We start from the raw sequence: 20,850 nt of genomic DNA on the forward strand, positions 1-20,850 counted from the left end.
ACTGTCCTCAGCTTTATGAAAAAAGCTCAACTTTGAGTCTTTCTGACCTTCACAACGATCTCTCCATTTCAGACACGTCCCTCACCTCCCAGTAAGACGCCCTGTAAGGCTGAGGTGGGAACGATGCTGATTTCATCCTGCCTCTACTTCAAACTCAACGTCCCCCTCCCCGAACTCCTTTATGGAAGTTTCTCTTCACCTGTAAAATGGGTTGTTCATCCCTACCTCACAGAGCTACGTAAAGATCCTGGGAGCCATACCGAAAAACATCTGACCTGACACGTAGTACAGACCCAAGCGATCCAAGCCCGCTGGACCAAGAGCGGGACAGAATGGACGAGTAACTCAAAAGAGGACTCACACTTGGACTTGGCGTTGCCCCCGGCCCATCCTCCGGCCACACAAAGGATTGCGTCCACCTTCTCTTCACCCAAGAGCTTTCCGACCTCAGCAGTCACCTTAAACAAAAGAGACGAAGAGATGCACACGTTTTCAGGAAAACCTAAACAGACCGACATCTTTACAGACACCTCAGTTTATTTTTTTACTTCCTTTTAAGATAGTTTAATAGTACTTGGCAGTTAACACTTTGAAAACTAGATACAGGACCAAGACCAATCTATGACAAGCATTTTGGATAGGGAAGCCCAAATACATTTCAATGTGATTTTTATAAAGCAATCTAGAATCTTCTTTTGACTATTCTAAATGACGGGGACATAAGCACCCCTGAAATGAAACAATTAATTAAGAAAAGTAGAAAAAGGGTTTTAAAGAATCACCTAGAGCTTCAATGCCTGCAGCTAACCTTCTGGTATATTTCTTTCCAGACTTTCTTTGCAAATCACAGAATCATAACCTGAGATAATTCTCTCTCCCCCAATACAAAAACCTCTTTAACTGTAATTCCAAAAGAAAATGCCAAAGAGAAATTATTGTTTTTTAAAGCAATAAAAAAATATAGTCAATGCAAAACGCTGATAAATACTAAGTATCTGGGGGTTCATTTTACTAATTAATCTGTTTGCAAAATGTAAAGTGCTGAAAATACATATATGTCCTTTTGTTAAAATTATTAAAACAAAAATCTGGTGAGACAGGCAATTCTGGCCATCGACCACGACCCTTTTCCATATTTCTCTGGAACGGCTGAGATGACGTCTCCCAACTGCTTCCTTAAGATAAATCTTCTTAAGACTTATGACAAGATGATGTACCTCTCCCAGCAGCAACATTCCAGTCCCTGACTTTCACTAAACATTTCTGAGGCCTCAAATTACTCTTTCAAAGAGAATGCCTTGGCAGTGAAAATCAATCTTTCCTCTCCCTACACCCCATGCCTAAAGCTTTCAAGAAATTCCTAAATATCCGTTGGCCTCTATTAATGAGTATTTCACCTAATCCCAATTTATCTTTTGTTGACCTCCCTCCTGTCACCCTGGTTCCCCGCTGTCTCCTCCCTTCATTCTTAAGCCATGTCCTGTGTGAAGCAGCGTGAAGTCAAGTCTCAGAGGACAAGTTCACATTCAGAATCGCCCGTGGACATCAGACACCTGCAATTAACAGGAGCAGAATCGATGCTGACGACAGAGATGCACATCTGGACAAGCTGCTTGCTCCCCGAGCCCAGGGCTCCCCGTGCACTTAATCTGAGCTTTTATCATCTACGTGAAACTGCTCTGCCAAGAGGCAGCTTAGCATGCAGTTAAGAGCACCGACGTCCAACTCCCACTGCCCAGGTTCTAGTCCTGGCCACCTACTGCCTGTTTCACCTTGAGCAACTACCAGGGCCTTTCCATGCCTCAGACTCCCCATCTCTAAAAGGAGATAAATGAGAAACTTTGTTCTGGGGTCCTAGTCGGGTTAATGTGAATAAAACACTTAGAACGGCGCCTGGTACATAACAATGTCATGCCAGGATTAAGCCCATTAAGCCCAAAAGGTTATCATTAAGTAAAGGAAACACTAGGACCATATTAGGAAAGTAAGGACAACAAAAACCTATATTGTGGAATAAGTCAGCTGGCTTTTTATATTGCAACCTATGTCAAATTGATGTTTTAGAAACAGCAAGTAAGCTCACAGTTTGAGAATTTAAAGTTTTTTTAGATTTATACATATATGTTTGGAGAAATGGATTAGAAGGAAATATCACAAACTATTAATCTCACAGAGGGACTAAACATGATATTCCTCTTCTCTGGCTTTATTATATTCCCTACATCATACATGCATCACTTAAAAATTTTTTTAAATGTATTATAAAAAATAGCTAAGGATCATATAAACCATCGACGCTCAACAGTGTTCAGCTTACTAGGGACAACAAAACTAACCAAAAAGCAGACCCTGAACTTACTACAGTTAATAAGTTGTTAATAAGTCTCTTCTTAGACATCCATGCTCTCAACTACACTACTAACTAGCTTGCTGGCCATGTCACCAAGTGTCTGACACTCAGTCTCCTCAGATATCAACAGGACCGCCACCACCTGCCCACATGCATCGCCGCGTGCCTGTGCAAATACGGCGCATCATACACAGAACATCGTGCAGATTTCCTCGGGAACATGGGCTGGCGCTGGCAAGGGAATCAAACACATGAAGCATGTCCATCAGGCTGCTCGTGGGCACAGCTCTTTGAGAAAGGTAGAACCCAGATATTTACCAAAACACCCATCGAGCTGTTACGGGGACTTCCTGCTGGGGAGTGGCTGTCTAGGGGTCGCAGGGGTATTTCACCGTTTACTGATATATTAAGAGTTTTGACTTTTTGTTTCACAATAAGCATATGGTTTTGTGATTCGAAATAACCTGTTTTGCTAGTATTCTTGCTCGGAACTGGGCACTCCACTTTTTAGAATGTATCCTAAATCAATAATCAGAGATGGAGATAAATAATGATAAAAAGAAAAACTGCAAAAAAGTTAAACGTATAATATGAGGAAACTAACAAAATTGTGGCCAATTCATAAAATTAAAAATTACACACTGACACGGATATTTTTAAATGATCTGAAGTTTTGAAATAAAAATCAATTTCATTTACACTTTTAAAATATAAAATACAAGATTACCACGACTTGTAAAGCTAATAACATACAGAATGCATAGAAAAGACAACAAAATGGGCCAAAATGCGAATAGTCAGCTAACTAGAATTGGATTATGGGTCATTTAACGTCATTGTATTTTTTTTTTTCCAAATTTCCCTCCATGGGTACAAATGGCTTTCATAATTAGAGAGACAATACTTGAAGAAGGGAAGAACACACCGCCAGCCAGCGGACACCGCTCCCCAGGGTTCCCGTCCCACAGGCTTGTGGGACCTTTTCTGGAATTACCTGGTCAGCCTGCTCCGTAAACGAGTCCGTCATTTTAACGACGACACTAGCACTGGCCTCTTCATTCTCCACCACGTCGATGCTGACCACCCACTGGAGTGAAAAACAGCTTTGGTCAAGAGACAGCACGTTGCTATTCCTTTAAAGATCCAAGGCCAGGACAGAGAGGCGTGGAGACAGGTAAGAGGAAAACCCGAGAGGGGATCCAGCTGCCGACCTCTCCCTCTCCCTCTCCCTCTCCACCAGTCTGAGCCCCAGCCCAGCCCATTCCGCCTCCTCTAAAGCCAAACCCCCTAGACCAGCGTCTGCAAACTTTTTCTCTAAAAAGGGCCAACGAGTAAATATTTTAGGCTCTGCTGGCCAGGTGATCTCTGTCATAATACTCCACTCCGCTGTGGGAGCGGGGAGCAGCCACAGACACAGCCCCACAGGTCCATAGATGACCGTGGCTGTGTTCCGGGAAAACCTGAAGCGCTGAAATGTGTGTTTCATGTGATTTTCACATGTCACAAAATATTATTCTTTTAATTTCTTTTCAACCTTTTAAAAATGTGAAACCATTCTTAGCTCTTGAGCCGTATGAAAACAAATGGCGGCAGGACTCAGCCCACGGAACCCTGCCCCAGAGCACAGAAGGATGGCTCTGGGTTTGGGAACCGGGCAGACTGCGGTTTGAATCCTGGCTCTGCCATACAGCGGCTTTCTCGACCACATGCAGGGGATAACAATGAACAGCATCGGTGTGTGAATTAAATGAAATAGAGGATGCTACAGATGACAGCATAGGTGACACATGCATGGCTGTTAAAAAGCTCCAAGGTCTGAAAGTCCCTGAGACAAATATCTGCCACAAGTTCTGAAGAACACAGGATCCATTCAAGACCACTCACTACTTTTAGGTCACCAACCATGGGACATACTGAGACAAAGACTAGGTTCCATTCCAACCCTCCCAGGAAAGAAGGGAGGAAAAGACAGACTCAAAGGTAAATCAGTTCACTAGATTCTGCCAACTGCCCCCACGAGGGGAAAGTACAGCCTCACATCTGTATCGTGAGAACACAGACTGCATTAAAGTTACTGTGTAGAGTAAACGAAGAGCATGTAAGGGATCTGGTATGTGGGAGCACAGTGCCTGGCCCCCGGCTGACACTCCTTAAATGTTCCAACTGTCACTGCCATCCATCTATGCAGACTTGGGAAAACACCCCAAATCATAGTCTTCCCAGGTTCCAGAGGTGGCAGGAAGGGGGTGATGTGTTTAGATTCCTTAGAAACAGAATCTTATGCCAGATTCTGAGCCAGAAGAAAACCTTGGGACCTTCTCTCTCTGGTCCCAGGGCACCCTTTGCCCAGGCTGCTGCTGCTGCTGCTGCTAATTGAATCCCAGGAAAGCTCTCCAGAGCTCCAGCATGGACTTTGAGCGAGTGACAGCTGCAGTGAGATGACACAGGGCAGAATCTCTACCCGGAATACACTGAACCCTGCTGGGTGGTAGGGGGCAGGGCTCAGGGCTCCTGGCCTGGGACCAGCGGGGCTCCTGCATACTGCCTTCAGGAAGTGAATACATGATTATGCAAAATAGTTGAAAAAGTCTCTGCAAAACAAAGAAGCCACCAGTATTTGAGGGGCTGAGGCTTCAGGTCCAACGGAAGCTAAAAGAACAGGGTTATAGATCAATATATCAATAATATATTTGTAGGAGGGGAGTAAGAAACTTTCCTCTACCCATCTAGGTTCTTCCGGCTGGTCTAATAATTAAATCGACATGAGACAGACTAACAAAATAGCCGAATTACATATGCGTATGAGGACCCCACACACATGAGTCAGAGACCACACACACACACACACACACACACACACACACACACACACACACGAGAGGTTCAGAGACAGAAAATTAAGATGAGGTATGGATGACATTCTGAGCTAAAGATGAGGTGAGGCATTTGGGGGCTCTTATCTCCTCAAAGGACATAAGGAGAGATGTTCAGTCGTTAGCAGTTTGCACTGCCCTATAGGTAGGTCATAAAAATTATTTCTGGTAACTCTTATTATAGGCAAGGCTCCTAACATATATTTTTTAAGGGACAGGTATAAGTTTCTCTTGAACTGGAAGTGTCTCTATTGCCTTCGGCTCAAAAATAATTCACACGCCAAAGTGGTACGTCTTAGGAAAGCCTGTTCTGGACCCCTGCAATATATAAAACAAATATACTGGTAATAGGTAACATTCAACCATCTTTTACCAGGAGTCAGGTAATGTACACACTGAGACACCAATTAGCTCATTTAATCCTCACAACTCCCCTAAGGGGCAAATACTATCATTATCCCCATTTTACAGACGTGGAAACTGAGGTTCGTGGAAGCAATCAGTTCACGGTAATAGGACTAGCGAGCGGAGCCGGGCAGTGCCATTTCCAGATCCTTCTTTCTAATTGTCCTCCTGGTTCCCACCCCTCCGCTCCTCGTCCTCCCCGTTCTGGAATTCTCTCCCGCCCGACTCGTGCCGGACACTCTAGGCCCAGCGGAGACCGAGTGAACAGCCGCCCACCACCCTCCTTGCAGAGCAACGGCCCCAGGTCAACTACGGCCCGCGTGAGCGCGGACTCGGACACGGGCGCAGCCGTAGGAGCGGTGCATGGTCCTGCGAGCACTCGTGTCTGGGGTGCACCGGGGCCCCCCGCTTCCTCTGCACAGCCCTCCCAGCCTGCCACGGGGACGGCTGCCCGGCACCCCAATCCCCGCCGTGCCCGCCGGCCACCCAACTCGCCGCTCCAGGCAGCGCCGTCGCGCGCCCCCGGCCCGCGGACTCGCCCAGCTGCGGGCCCGGAACGCCTGCACGCATCGCGAGCCCAGCGCGCCGCGGCCGCCGTACACCAGCACCCGGCGCGCCTCGCCCGCAGCCGCCGCCGCCGCCATCCCGCACGTCCCGCTGGACCCCGCAGCTCCGGACCCGACCCCGGCGCGCCCCGCCCCTGCCCGCCCACCGAGCCCGACAAGAGGGGCCGCGCGGCGGCCGCACCCCGCGCCGCGCCCGCTGCTGCCGCCTAGCGCGCGGCCACGCTCGGCGGGAAGGCGACTGCGCCCCCAGCCCCGCTGGCCCGCCCCGGGGGCGGGGCGCAGGCAAGGCCCACCGCCCTCCCATAGGTGCGGGGCGTCCTGGGCGTGCGGGGAGCGGGACTGAGACTGGAACGACGGAGAGCGGGTGTGCGCGACAGTGGGTGGCCCCCGCCGTCATCTCAGCACCGAGGATTAGAGTCCATTGCGGAGATAAGACGAGCCACGTACAATGTATTTTTCCTGTAAATAAAAGTGAAGCCTCCTGCCTGGACCCCCTGTTTAATAGCTGTGGACCTAAGCAACGTTCTTAATTGCTCTGTCCCTCCCTCAGTCTCCTCGCCAGTAAAATGGGAATACTAATGGTCTATCATCCTAGGGCGTGGAAGGGATTTTCAAAGATAATACTTAGGTACTTAGTGTGTAGCTAGTGGTAGGAGCTCCATAAATGCCAATCGAGCAAGAGTCATATTGTTATTTTTGCCACTACTTCTGTGACAATTCACTGGGCCTCTTAAGAGATTGTTGAGTTCCAGGCCTCTTATATTTTGGTGGCGGGGGATATTTAAATATCTATTTTGGACCATATTCAACCATTAAAAATTGACAAAAGAGTGATACAATAATTGTAGGATGCTAAAAATATAGTTTACACTTCACAAATTAATACTTTTAAAACAAAAATACCACAGAAAATGATTACAAGATTGCTACAAAATATGAGTAGGTATGGCACAACGAGTCCAAAAGAGACACAAGTTCAATGACATAAAACCTATGACACTACCCTTGACCCTCTGTGACTGTATATAAGCCCCACTTGACAAGACTAGTAAAGGGCCACAGTCCACATTTCAGCCCCACCAAATGGCACCACCCATTCCTACCAACAAAGCCTGGCATTTTCTCTCTATGTATTAGTTGTGCCCCTAATACAGGGTTTTCAAGAGCAGTGCTATTAGTTCAGTGCGGATATTGGGTGGGTAGAGGGGCTGTCCCGGGCATTGTAGGATGTTTACAGCATCTCTGGTCTATACTTCCTAGATGCCAGTAGCAGCACCACACCCCTGCTGTCATGACAATCAAAAACATCACCAGATATTTCCAAAGGTCCCCTGGGTGGGCAGAATTGCCCCTGGTTGAGAACCACTACCCTAACACTGTGGTAACTTTCCTGAGAGCAGGATCCCTTATTATACATCTTTGGGTCACCCTCCACCCATACACAGTGCCTTGTATACAGCAGACACACAGTGGTTCGCTCAAGCAACGTGTGCCAGAGAAGGCACGCAGAAAGACTTTGGTAGAGAACAGGAGGCATCCTGCAACATTTTATTATCGGAAGCTTCATTCCCAGGAATAGAATTGCTGGGAATCTGGATGATTAGGTAACCAAGGCATGAGAGTTTCAGTCATTCACCCAGGAGAGTAGGGATTCGAACCCAGGTCTTCAACAGTGAGCACACCTCCATTGATCATGGCAGGGGCTTGTTGGGAATGTCGTTCCCCATAGAATTTTTCCAAAAATAATTGCTTAACCCCTAAAACATCAAAAGTTGACCTGGGTCCATCATTGGGGGCAGAAATATGACACAAATGTATTACACATGTCCTGCTTTCTCAAAGCGTGCTTCATGTTACAATAAGAATAACTAACGTTATTGGTCGCTTATTAATGTGCCAAGCACTTTATAAGCCTTTCGTATGTATTTTGTTATTCATTACCAGAAAAACATGTGCTGTTTTAAGGTCATTGAGATGAAGAAGAGCTGTTGCATTTCAAAGGCCTGAACTCCAGCCAGAGGCCTGACCTCCAGTTTTCTCAGGAGACAAACAGTTGGAATACTCACCCCTGCCTGCCACAGAGGGTTACTGAGCATCCAGGGTGACTAAGCCTATGGCAAAGGCTTTTTGTAGGTGTGGCGCTCTGCCCAGGCTTCGGAGAGTTCCTTTATGTTCATTGTGGAGACACCACAGACGTGAACCCCAGTTTTAGGGACGGGATCTGACATTTACATTCCCGCGTCCCTCTGCCCTTTCCCCACTCACTGTTCTCTGGGTGAGGTTCCTAGAACTCCGTTGGTTAGCAGTGCCCCGTCCTAAACCCACCTCTAGACTTCTGTGACCAAATAAGGAATCTTACTGTGACCCTTCGGCCCAATTTTGCTCCCTAAAGCAATTGACAGTGACTGTTGCCAGTCTCACAGGACATTAAGTTGACATTTAGCAATAGACTAAAAGTCATTTTCAAAGCCACCGTATAAGATAAAAATTAGGGAATATTTCATTCCTAGTGCCTACAGATTAAAAGAAAAAGAAAGATCTTCACTATTAGAAGGTTAAAGACCCCAGCAGGCTGATTATTATTTGCTAACACGTTAGAGAAACACTTTCCTTTCCCATTTGGTGATGGGACAGACAAGGAGCAGAAGAGAAGAATGTAAGTGTGGGGTCCAGGCTGCCCCAGCAGCCACAAATGGACTCATGATGCAATTTCACCCACGGCAGAGTCACCCAGTGATAAACCCAGGAATCATAACGCCTTGTTTACACATTTCAAATGAAAGCTTTGAGCACAGAGGTCACCTCATGGTATTAATAACAGTTCTGGGGATTCTGACAGCAGTGACATTTTTGAGAAATGCCCAGGTATGCATCAAAAAGAGCAACATTTGATGCCATGCCTTGTTGGCAATATTCAAGTGCTAATCATTCCATTTTTTTCTTCCCACCGTATGCGTTTTTGAGAATGGCTAGCATCTCTTCATAGTCAGATCTACCGGGGTTTGCCTGCTAATAACTTCCTCGTCCTTAAGAGGGCCACACCAGAGTTATTTAAATACTTGAAACGAGGAACAATTAAGCCCTCAGCTGAAACATTAGTCTAGTGGGAGATATAGGGTTACGTCCTTCAGTAACACGCTCCTCTGCGCTGTCAGATGAAGACTGTCTCTGTAGAGACTTCCGGATACGATTGTAGTAAACACGGACTGTGGAGACAGGCACTGCGAAAGGACCCCAGGATGATCTTGGGACCTTGAATGGTGTGTTCAGAAGAGCCGACCTTGGAGCAGGGTATTACTGAGTATCCGGAAGATGTCAACAGCCCCCACTGCAGCTCAGAACCCTGGGGGATGACCTGCACCCACTAGAATGCCTGGATGGTTCAAAAAGGCGTGGTATGGGCTGGCATCTCTACTCAGCCTCTCCTCCTTCATCCTGATCATCACTGCCCTGGCAGTGCCTCACTGGCTGAGTGGGAAAATCCTTTGTCAGACTGGAGTGGACCTGGTCAACGCCACCGACCCAGAGCTGGTCAAATTCATTGGGGACATTTACTACGGGCTCTTCCGAGGGTGTAAGGTGCGGCAGTGCGGGCTAGGGGGCCGCCAGTCCCAGTTCACAAGTGAGTATATTTGGGGCACGAAATCTGCTTTAGAACACCTATTTTTTTTTTTTAATTTGGAAGGGTGGTTATGTCTGAATGTGGAATTCGACTGCTGCCTCTCTCTAAGGCGTAATGACAAAGTCGACAGTAATCCATGGGTTCTCGTTCAGAACCAAGAAGACACCTTTTTTTTTTCTGTAGAGGCTCATAGAAACGTTAGCAATAGAGATCTGTGCATTTTTATTTAATAGTTCACCTCTTTTAATAATGACTATTGAAATACTGAGTGCTTACACGTGTTAGACATTCTGCTAAGTGCTTCACATGGCTTGTCTCTTAAGCCTTAGAACAAATTTATAAAGAAAAAATTAATAACAATCCCATTTTGCAGAGGACTATGCTGAGACTTGCAGAGGTTGCATAACTTGCCTGAGGTCACCCAGCCAGGAAACACCAGAGCCAGACTTTAGACCCCTGCTCCGTGACTCAGATGTTCTGAGCCAGCCCAGCTCTCGGGTGTAGACTGCCTGCACAAATGAAGCTTCAGGGAGCATGGCAACTGCTTTCGCGTCTGTTTATATAAAAGCTTCATAGTCTGAGAAAAAGCAAAAGGCCTCGGCAATCAGACTGCCCTGGTTCAAAGCCCAATCGGATGGTTGCGGGCAGGAAGATCTGTTGCAAGGCACTAGGCTGCCCACAGTGAACGTGAGCAGGCACAAATGTTGGTCGGCATCCAGTATCGCCTCAGAGCTGCTTTAGATGTAAACACAGCAGGACTCAAGCCTGGCTTATGCAGGGTCTTACCAAAACAGCGACAGCAGTATTCTGTAAGCCTTTAGAATTAAACAGTTCACTGGTGAGAACAGTATCCTACAAAATCATAATTAATCAATATCATATTAATATATTGATTAATTATGATTAGGGGATAAAGAATTTTATTCATTATTTGATTTCTATATTTCAGAATTGTAGTTTTAAGGAACCTGGCCAGGGTAAGTATCCTATTAAATTTATGAAGACAGGAAGCTGGACCATTGACAAATATGGCTAATACAAATTGGCATCATTTTATGTACATGAAGGAAATTCACATTTGTTTCGTATACTCAAGAAGAAAAGTCTCTTGGAATAGTTATATTTACCCAGCAATTAACTTGGAATGGGAATATTAGGAATATTGGGGAAAAGAGCTCGATTAAAAACACAACATAAAAAGCTGAAAAGACACACAGAAACAAAGAAATCACAATAAAGGACAGGTTAAAAGGAGACCATGACAAATATATGCACAACTCGGTTCTGAACTGGGTCTCTTTGCTATGACGGATGTTACCGGGGCAATGGGTGTAAGGATTCAGCAGTCATGTTCCTGTTAACTTGATGATTCGATGGTCGTACTGTGGTTATCTAAGGCAATGTCTTTTTTGAGGAAATAGACCCTAAAGTATCCAGGGAGGAAGAGAAAATTAACTCTCAAATGGTTCAAGAAGAAAAGAAAATTTCTTTGTACCGTTCTTGAGATCTTTCTAAAGTTTGAGATTATTTTAAACCACACACACACAGATCTAAAGGAAAATGGCACAATTTTTTAAATAGCCATAATAATTAAAATTAATGAAACTCATGAAGGAAATTCCAAAGCTTTAACAAGGGAATGACAGATTCAATAGCAGCAATATTCCAAAGACTTTAATAAAAAAAAAAAAAAGATAATGCTTAGGGAATATAATAAAAACAGCCCATGGTAATTACGTAGCATGATATAGCATGTTACCATGATAACCACCTTTTTACATACTTGACAATTTATTTATGTTACGTGCATTATTCATTATCTGTCTCTTCCCCCTTAGTATATAGCAGCATGAGGACAGGGATCTTGTTTTGTTCAGTGATGGTCCCAAGCCCCTAAAACAGTGTCTGGCACATAGTAGATGCTCCAAAATTCTGACTGGATGGATAGCGATAAAGTTCTTTTAAACTCAAATGTGACCTATGCCATACTAATCCTCAGCAACCCAGATATGAGAAGACTGAGGCTCAGAGAGATTAAGCAACTTGCTCAAGGTCACAGAGCCTTGAGTGCCACAGCCAGGTCCCAGTCCAGGTCAGCCCGACTCCAAAATTCCCACCTGGCACCACGTGTTGCTCCTCTGAAATCTGTGACTGGCAGCTTTCCCAAGGCAGCATGTCTGTCACCTAGTAGCTCTTACTGTTCTCCTGGAGTTTAGCAAAAGGAGATGGGGAGGAGGTAGACAAATGTGGACTCAAGGGCGGGAGGGCCCAGGGCAGACAGCTCTTGCCAGAATGGTGGTCACTCAGTCGGGAGGTTGTATTAACTCCCCAGGACTTTTGCAACAGAGAACCGCCAACTGGGTAAACAACAGAAACCTATTCCCCCACAGTTCTGGCGGTTAGAAATCCGAAACCAGGTTGTTGGCGTGGCCAGGCACCCTCTGAAACCTACGGGGCGGAGAGGGGGAGCCTTCCTTGCCTCTTCCAGCTGTTGGTGTCCCCAGACTTCTCTTGTTTTGTGGCAGCGTAACTCCAATCTTCACATGGCATTCTCCCCACGTCTCTTCACGTGGTCTTCTGTACATGTCTGTCTCTGCGTCCAAATATCCTTTCTTTCGTAAGAACACCCATCACATTGGATGAGGGCCCACCCCAATGACTTCATTTTAACTTGATTACCTCTGTAAAAAGACCCTATATCTAAATAAAGTGTGAGGTACTGGGGTTAGGATCTCAACGTATCGGTACAGAATTCAGCCCATGACAGCGCGAGGTAGCAGATGGTGGGCCTAGTATAATTGAGGAAGTCACCAAGCACAAGCCCTGGCCCTGGAGAAGCTGCGGAAGCAGGGACTAACTTTGCAGTAGGAGGAGGCCAACGGGTGGCCTCACAGGAATGGAAACTGCCGCTAGCAGAAGCCATAGGGAGACGGGCACTTTGGGAGTGCCCACTGGAAAAACTCATCGATGTCCCCTTCCCTCCTTCCTCTCAGAGGCATGCCGTGGGGGACAGCCCCTGGGGCCATCTAATGTGGTCTGCTCTCTGAAGCATCAGAACAATGTGGGACTCATCAAGGATGTTTTAACATTATTCCTGACAAGAACAGTACCCAAGAAAGTTTTATTGCTGGCTGTCCTGGGGGTGTCTCAGAGGCAGGTATGCAAACATCCGTTCCAGGTGCTTTGGATGGGATTCTTTTTGAAAACCTCCGGGAGCTGGGCCTGTTTCCTCCTGTGTTTGGCTGGTTGTACAATACTGCAGTTCGGGGACACTGTGTCTACGATAATGTCCTCTAGAGCCAGAGTGAGTGTCCCGACATTTAGATTCACAGCTCCTAGTGCCTGTACAACTTAACTGTGAGAGACAGCTACGGGATGTGTCACAGCTCTTTTACCTCTAAGTTGGAATCAGGATTCACCTGCTTCTGTCACTTACCGTTGATCTGGAGGAAAAAAATCCCAGCTCCCAGGACCCCCATGCAGATCTGAGGAGGTGAGGATGTAAAAAATGCTTTGAAAACTGGGGAGTCAGGGAGGTTTGATTGGGTCCCACTGACAAACTGCCTCTATTCTCACCTACATGGCGGTCTCCCATAGAATCACCCCAGAAAGTCAATGTCCAAACCAATCACAGAGAAAACCAAAGATCCATGCAGTGGATCCTTGAACAACACAGGTGAGAGGTGCCAACTCTCCACTAAGTCAAAAATTTGCATATGACTTTTGACTCCTCAGAAACTTAGTTACCAAAGCCTACTGTTGACTTGTAACCTTACCAATAACATAAACAGTTAATTAACACAGATTTTGCATATCTATTATACACTGTAGTCTTATAATAAAGTAAGCTAGAGAAGAGAAAAAGTTATTAAGGAAATCACAAGAAAGAGAACATACATTTACAGTACTCTACTGTATTGATTAATACTATAAGTGTTGTCTATTTACAAGGGTCAACTGTACATGACAACCAATTAAGATCCTTTTTATACCCAGATCTTCTGAAATAAAACTGAATCAACCTAGTGGTTTGGGTGGCTGGGGAAAGAAAGAGACGAACATTAATTTAGCAGTGTCCACACATTCAACTGTGGTGTTGAATATTTATGGGCCCAGCATCCTTAGGAAAACCAGAATGAGTGAAACAGATGAGTGCCTGCCCTCCAAAAGCTTACCATCTGGGAAAGCAGCACGGTAACTGAGTACCAGACACATAACACATCGATGTCTCAGGCCACCCCCTCATAGTTCATCTCCTTTAACACTTACTACCCTAAAGGAAAAATTTTATTGTGCTTATTTTACTGAGGAAGAAATTGGGGATCAGAGAAATCAATCAATGAAATAATTCCTTTAAAAGCGCCTGATATAATTAATGCCTGATGCATAGTAAGTGCCTGGCAGTTTTTAGTTCTCTGGTTCCTTCCCACCTCCCGCCCCACAAGCTTTCTGTCACCAGCCAGGGCCCGGGTCTGACTGCCAGGCTCATGCTTTTCTTACTTACTTTGCTGGGACAAAAAGGAATGCTGGATTTCTCTGGGGTTGGGAGCAAACGAATTATCTAAAATTAGATAATATCTGATGGAACGATCACTTCTGGCATTCGTGTAAGGTAGCTCTAATTTGTACAAAATAAGGATAGTTATTTAAATTTAAAATAACGCCTCTAGATTTCCAGCTATCCTAGGATTGAAATTTTAAACCTTTGCTTTTCCAAGTTACCTGATTTCGGGGGTCTTGAATAGGTCTATAGGCCGTGTAGTGAACTGGTGAAGCCAGCACATCCTGACTATGTGACCTTGGCTAACCTATTCAACTTCCCATTTCCTCACTTGCAAGAGTGAGAAAGGGTTTCTGCCAGCAGTAACAGAAAGAACGTGTATAAGTGCCTGGCACATAGTCTGCACTTAACATGTGCAGCTATTGTCATTTATTGTCACAAGTCATATGCGTTTATGGCCGTGGATTCCAAGTCGGAAACTTATGTTTAATCCTTAAGTCAGAGCCATCTAAAACTTTTGGAAACGAGGTACCAATGTGAAAGGCAAGCAAGCAACAGCTTTCCTGGGGCTGCACTGTGTGACAGAAAGCAAACGTGAAATCACCCCTCAAAAATCATTACCAGAAGGTACTGATACATTAAAACTCCCAAGGAAAGTTTTGAATTTCCAAATAATGACATATTAAAAATATTAAGATCTCAATTAACTGGGAGATCTGAAGTGTCGGGTACGGCCTGTGAATCTGGGGGCTGAATGAGATTCAGCCTTTGCCGTCATCAATACACTTCCTACTACAGAAGCAGAAAATTGGGCACTCTTTCCACACCCCTCTCCACATCGCTCCATATGCCCCAAATTTCCCCTCCCCAGCATCCGAATGTGGTGATTTCTCAATTTTTTATTAAGTCAAATCCGGAGGTGGGTTCGTATCATTATATGAACATGATTAGTTCTTTTCTAAAAGCTGGCATTGTGTGGTTGTACCTTCATTTACTAAATCATTATCCTATGGATTCACATTTTGGTTTGCCCCCAACCTGTTGCTACCATAACAAATATCCGATATGTACAGCTTTGAGCACACGTGGGAGTGCTTTTCCTAGAAGTGAAATTGCTTCGACAGATATAGACATGGTCAAGTTGCCCTCTACGGAGGGCACGTGAATTAATAATTCCTACAAGGTTTGACGGCCTCTTCCTCCCTACACCTTGATCAACACAGCGTATTAATTAGCAAACTTTTGGATCTTTTCCAATCACATAGGTGATTATTTTCTATTTTAAGTCTTTGATGAAGATTATTATGCTGGCCACGTGTTTCTCTGGGTCACATTGCATGGACAGGGATAATGAAACTTTAGGTAATCAGGCTATCATGTTTGCAATAAAAAGGAGCTGAGAATTTGGAAAGAAAAAAAAAATCTAAGGGACACTGAGGTAGAAGGGAAAGAAAGGGAAGAGAGAAGCTGTACGCAGAAAAAAATCCCTTGGAAAGAAGCTTGTCTTCCAGGATAAAGTTTCCAATGCTGATATGATAACCTATAAATGGAAAGACTGAACTGGAAAGAAAGCTAAACCAGAACTAAGGATGTAAATGCAGAGTGTCTGGAAACTTCTGAGTGGAAAGGATACTTTAAAGGGAGAGGGACCAGAAAGAAACTCTAGTTCTTAGGCTCAAGAGACACCAACCTTCCAGGAATAAAAGGGGGCGGTGAGCCAGCAAAGGCCCCAGAGGGGAAAAGGGTGAGGGTGTGGGGTGAGTGGAACCGGGAAAGCTTTGCATCCTGGCTCCTGAGGAGGAACAAGGAGGTGCTAGTCAGTGGTATCAGTGATGAAGCAGAGAGTTTGAAGCTCACAAGGCAGACCCTGACGTGACCAGGAGGTGTTCAGAAGAAACCTTGGAATGATCACAGAAGAACGAGTATGTCCAGGAGTTCTCTGGCTTTCACCATTTTTAAGTCTTCATTTCGAACTACTGAAAACAGTGAGCTAAACTCTGTGTACCGTATACTATATACTACTATAATATACTACTATATACTATATAGTATATAGTAGTATATACTATATACTACTATATACTATATAGTATATAGTAGTATATACTATATACTACTATAAAGTCCTATGTAGAGTTCAGGGTCACCTCGCTCAAAGATAAGGGACTTAAAGTCTTCTTAATGAGGAGACATTAAGTTAATAAAATCTACCTCATACCCTTGTCACAAGGATTGAAGGAGATAACGAGTGAAATATGTCCGGCCCGTGACTGCGCTCAGTGGATGTCGAATACCCTCAGCTCACACACTCTGCAGGTGTGATTATCCATGTCGTTCTGATGAGGAAACTGAGGCTCTGAGGAGTCACGTGCCTTTCCTCAAGTCGGAGAGGAAAAAAGCAGCAGCAGCCACAGCCGCCCTTTTAAAGAACTGAGTCTTTCCCAGGCGATATTTGAAGTCGTCTATCGTGATGTATCATTTAACCTTCACAGCTAGGATGTGGCAGCCAAGTAGAGAAAACAAACAAATGAATATTAGGTCCTCGTGCCATGTGACTATGGACGTTAAATATTCTAAAAGAGTATTGTGCAACATTAAAACTGAGGGTCCATCATACATGGGGGAATGACGTCAACCTTGAGGAATCACGTGGAGGGGTCTGAGGGATGCCCTTCGCTTCCCATCAGTGCCCAGCGAGTGGGAGCTGTAGCTATGCCTCTGTCCTTCGCCTGATCCGCTCGACACCCTCGTAAGGTGGGTGTGCAGGGCAGGGTTCAGAGGGTGATATGTCCTAGTCATGACAAATGAGCAAAGCTGGGATTTGAACTCAGATCTTTGGAAGCCAGATCCAGGCTTTGCTCAGCCACACCTTGCTACCCTCCTCACAGATAGGCCCGAGGCCACTCCTACCCCTCTGATTTAATGAAGGCAACTCTGACCCGGATTCAAACTTCGTGATCAGCCCTCTTTCTCTGACTCTGTTTGCAGCCTCCTTTGCTAAAGAGACACCACCTGGGGTTTGAGTGCATCAACTTGTACCAGATCCCAGCATTTGGAGGTCAATGCTACTTAAATCGCCAGCTGGGGCACATTTTGACTTTGCATTTACCCTTAAGAAGAGAGGATTGTTGGTCACCTGACAAGTGGCAAATTCAGGGGCCATGACTTGATCTTGAGAAGGCTCCTCCTCCTTGAAAACTCAGTGCTTGCTGCCTGGCCCTCTCTCTCTCCATTAAAGCCTTTGTGGTAAAGCCTTTGTGGGCTTTATGAACTTGAGCCAAGCTTGGACTTTGAAATATTGTCTGTGTCTTCTCTCCCCAGTCTTCCCGCACCTGGTGAAGGAGCTCAACACGGGCCTCCACGTAACGATTCTGCTGCTCCTCCTCCTGGCCTTGGCCCTGGCTCTGGTCAGCATGGGCTTTGCCATTCTCAACATGATCCAGGTTCCCTACAAGGCAGTCAACGGCCCCGGGGGCATCTGCCTATGGAACGTCCTGGCAGGTAAGGAAGCCCCAGGCAGAGAACTTTGTGTCCTCGCTATCACCAGGCTGAGTTCCAAGAAACTGGGTGAAAGATGTGAGGGAATTAACACGCCCGCCTCAGCCTTCACTTCCCTGAGTCTGTAACCTGCCCAATGGGCACAAATGTCCTCCTTACTAAGTTACAGAATCTCTCTGTCACGGTAAACAAACAAATCGTTAGCATGCATGATTGGCCGAGGATGTATAGCAGCAAACAGAGGTCAAGGTGAGGGAAGAGAGAAGACAGAGAACTAGGGGTGAAGAGAAGGGACCTGGGGGTTCTACCTGCCTATTTTGTTTAAACCTCGCAGCCTCCCCATGAGGCGGTATTATTAGACCCATATTTACAGATGAGGAGCCTAAAGCTCAGAGAAGTAAAAAAGTACACCCAAGGTGACACAGCTATGAGTAGCAGAGGTGGGGTTCCAACCAGGTACAATTGAGTCTAAGCCCTTCGCCTTTTCATTAATCCATGGTCTCATTTATAACTATCACGACCTATTTTCCGAGCCAAACATCAAGACAAAATGTGTGTGTGTTAGGTATATAGATACATAAAAAATAATTCGCATTTAATTTTGAACTATAAAAATCATTTTTAATGAAAATAATAAAATCCGAAGAAATGAGGTCTGTTTCAAAAAACCCGGGCCCAATGGGCCAGGCATCATTACGGCAATAAACCCTCACTATCTTTACCTTATACAGAGTGACCATAAAGTATAAAAGCGGGTAATGTTGTCTTATCATGTATTAGAATGTAATGTCAGTAAGTCAATTACTATGCATTTGCCTGTATTTTCCGACTGTGTGCAGCTTGCGGAATTAATTACTTATGCACATGGCCCACCTGCGTCTGGACCACAGGTGTCTGGTTGACCTCTGCACGAATCCTCGCAGTGCTGGCATGGACAACGTGCTCGGTCCTGCTTATTAAGTAAACGCTTACCGCTCTCAAGTCCCTTCCTCAGACAGACAGCACTCTCGAGTTCTACTGACTAGTGTTTTAAAAACGCAATTTCGCAAAGCTTTAGTGTCAAAAGGCATAAAAATACAAATGTCCTTCGATTCAATAATTCCAATAGGGATTTATGCTAAGGAAATAACAGGAAAAGAGCACAAATATGTACATGAAAAAAGGTTCACTGGAGCGCTTTATAATATCAAAAGTTAGAAGCAATTTAGGTATCCAAAAATAAAATCACACTTCAACTTAATTAAATTAGGTATGTCGCTAGGATAAAACACTAGGCACTAGTTTAAAGTGGTGCCGTAACAGAATATTTACCGTGGAAAAATGTTCACATAAGGGAAAAAAATCAAGTGTAAAATGGTAAGAGCACCATAATACTAATTTTGTTCAAGAGAAAACAATGTAAAGAAATACACTAAAATGTTTAAAGTGTTTATACCTGGATTTGGGGATAAAAGCAAATTTGTAATCTGGTGTCCAAATTTTTTTCCAATGAAGACGTAATAATCTAAACAAAAAAGTACAATAAATGTGTTTTTCAAAATATTAATTAAAATCAAAGCAGTAGAAAAGGAGAGAGACAGACAGCCAGCCTGAGAGAGAGAGAGAGGAGAAAGAAAGAGAAGAAACAGAGAAAGAGAGAGAATTTGAAGCGACAGGTAGGGAAGCACGTGAAATTTAGAACCCTTCCAGTTTTCCCCTCTCTACTTTCCTTTCCTCCTTCTTTTATTTCTGCTTAATCTACAGCATGGAAAGAGGATAATCAAAAAGGCGAGAAGAGTCTGCCCTCTGTCGAAACCCCCAGCTGCGCAGTAAGGTAATCTTATGACTGCTCACAGCGCCCTCAGGGTCTATATCCAAATCCGAAAATATTTAGAGATTGAACTTATCCAAATGCAGATACCCTAGAAAGGATGGCGCTGGGCAAGGAAAAAAAAAAAAAGAAATAGAGGACTCAGGATTCCTAGCTCGTCTGACGCGAGGCTTATCCTTTCCTTCCTCACTCCTCTGGCCTCTCATGCTGTCGGTTATCTGCAGCTTTCGAAAGTAAATTAAAATTCGCATCATCCCAAGAATTTTTTTAAAACTCAAAGTGAGTTTGTTGTCTGTGCCACAGCAATGCCACTCACACCAAGTCATCATGACTGCAAAAAAAAAAAAAAAAAAAAAGAGCCGTGAATGAGGGTGACCTTTCTGGGTTCCAGGTGGAGTCGTGGCGTTGGCCATCTCCAGCTTCACGGCCGCGGTGAAATTTCACGACCTGACAGAACGAATCGCCAACTTTCAGGAGAAGCTCTTTCACTTTGTCGTCGTGGAAGAACAGTACGAAGAGTCATTTTGGATCTGCGTGGCCAGCGCCTCGGCCCACGCGGCAAACTTGATTGTGGTGGCCATTAGTCAAATTCCCCTCCCAGAGATTAAGACCAAAATAGAAGAGGCCACGGTCACGGCCGAGGATATCTTGTACTGATAGGCTTCTCCTCTCATAACTTTTGCTAAATCAGTTCTGCATTGTGAATGGAAACCTCATCTTTCCTGCAGGCTTCACAGCCCAGAATGTCCGTGTGTTTGGTAATGAGAAAGGACGGAAAGAGGGAGAGGTGGTTGGTGCCTGAGCCCGAAAGGAAAAATTTTCCTGAATTCCTGGCATCTCTGCCCTTCTCTCTCACTGACCTTGGACTTAAAGGTGGAGGTGGAGACTCCGCACTTGCCACCTGTGGGTGATATTGGACAATTCACTTACTGACTACTTCTCGGTTTCCTCATCTGTGAAATGGGGATAAGAATGACCTCAAAGATTGCAATGAGGTTTCAGTGAGCAGTAATGCTGCTAGCCTTTGGATATTGTAGAGCACCTCATAAATAGAAGGTACTGAACAATCCAATAAATGTCTACAGACCCCTGGTCTAATCCACACAATATTAGGGGGGACACCTTGATGTCCTTGCCCTCCAGAAACACTGAATCTTTCCACATAACACAGTAACTAAGAATGAGAGAAACAGTAACTCAGAATGAAAATAACTACCTTTTTTTT

General features: G+C 45.0%; 2 protein-coding genes across 2 annotated transcripts in view; one reads left to right on the forward strand and one right to left on the reverse strand.

The window, feature by feature from the left end:
- Nucleotides 1–6,320, reverse strand: part of QDPR (quinoid dihydropteridine reductase) — a 21,130-nt gene extending 14,810 nt beyond the window's left edge. Inside the window, exons 1-3 of the mRNA XM_023533936.1 lie at nucleotides 6,168–6,320; nucleotides 3,345–3,437; nucleotides 362–458 (exon numbers count right to left, since the gene is read on the reverse strand). Of these exons, the coding sequence (XP_023389704.1) occupies nucleotides 362–458; nucleotides 3,345–3,437; nucleotides 6,168–6,272 (295 nt within the window). The 5' untranslated portion in view covers nucleotides 6,273–6,320. The remainder of the gene's footprint in view (nucleotides 1–361; nucleotides 459–3,344; nucleotides 3,438–6,167) is intronic.
- A 3,143-nt stretch (nucleotides 6,321–9,463) lies between these two features.
- Nucleotides 9,464–20,302, forward strand: CLRN2 (clarin 2). Its single transcript, XM_011364984.1, has 3 exons — nucleotides 9,464–9,816; nucleotides 17,639–17,818; nucleotides 20,017–20,302. The coding sequence occupies exons 1-3, from the start codon at nucleotides 9,564–9,566 to the stop codon at nucleotides 20,280–20,282; spliced, it is 699 nt and encodes a 232-aa protein (XP_011363286.1). The 5' UTR covers nucleotides 9,464–9,563; the 3' UTR covers nucleotides 20,283–20,302.
- Nucleotides 20,303–20,850: the final 548 nt, after the last annotated feature.

The sequence above is a fragment of the Pteropus vampyrus genome, unplaced genomic scaffold (assembly GCF_000151845.1).
Source record: "Pteropus vampyrus isolate Shadow unplaced genomic scaffold, Pvam_2.0 Scaffold5, whole genome shotgun sequence".
NCBI classification, from domain to species: domain Eukaryota; kingdom Metazoa; phylum Chordata; class Mammalia; order Chiroptera; family Pteropodidae; genus Pteropus; species Pteropus vampyrus.

Excerpts from the sequence above, each read along its gene's own strand:
- CLRN2 (XM_011364984.1), top strand. The coding sequence starts at position 9,564 with ATGCCTGGATGGTTCAAAAAGGCGTGGTATGGGCTGGCATCTCTACTC. Across the intron at positions 9,817-17,638 it reads CCGCCAGTCCCAGTTCACAA|TCTTCCCGCACCTGGTGAAG; the intron begins GTGAGTATATTT and ends TTCTCTCCCCAG. Across the intron at positions 17,819-20,016 it reads CCTATGGAACGTCCTGGCAG|GTGGAGTCGTGGCGTTGGCC; the intron begins GTAAGGAAGCCC and ends TCTGGGTTCCAG.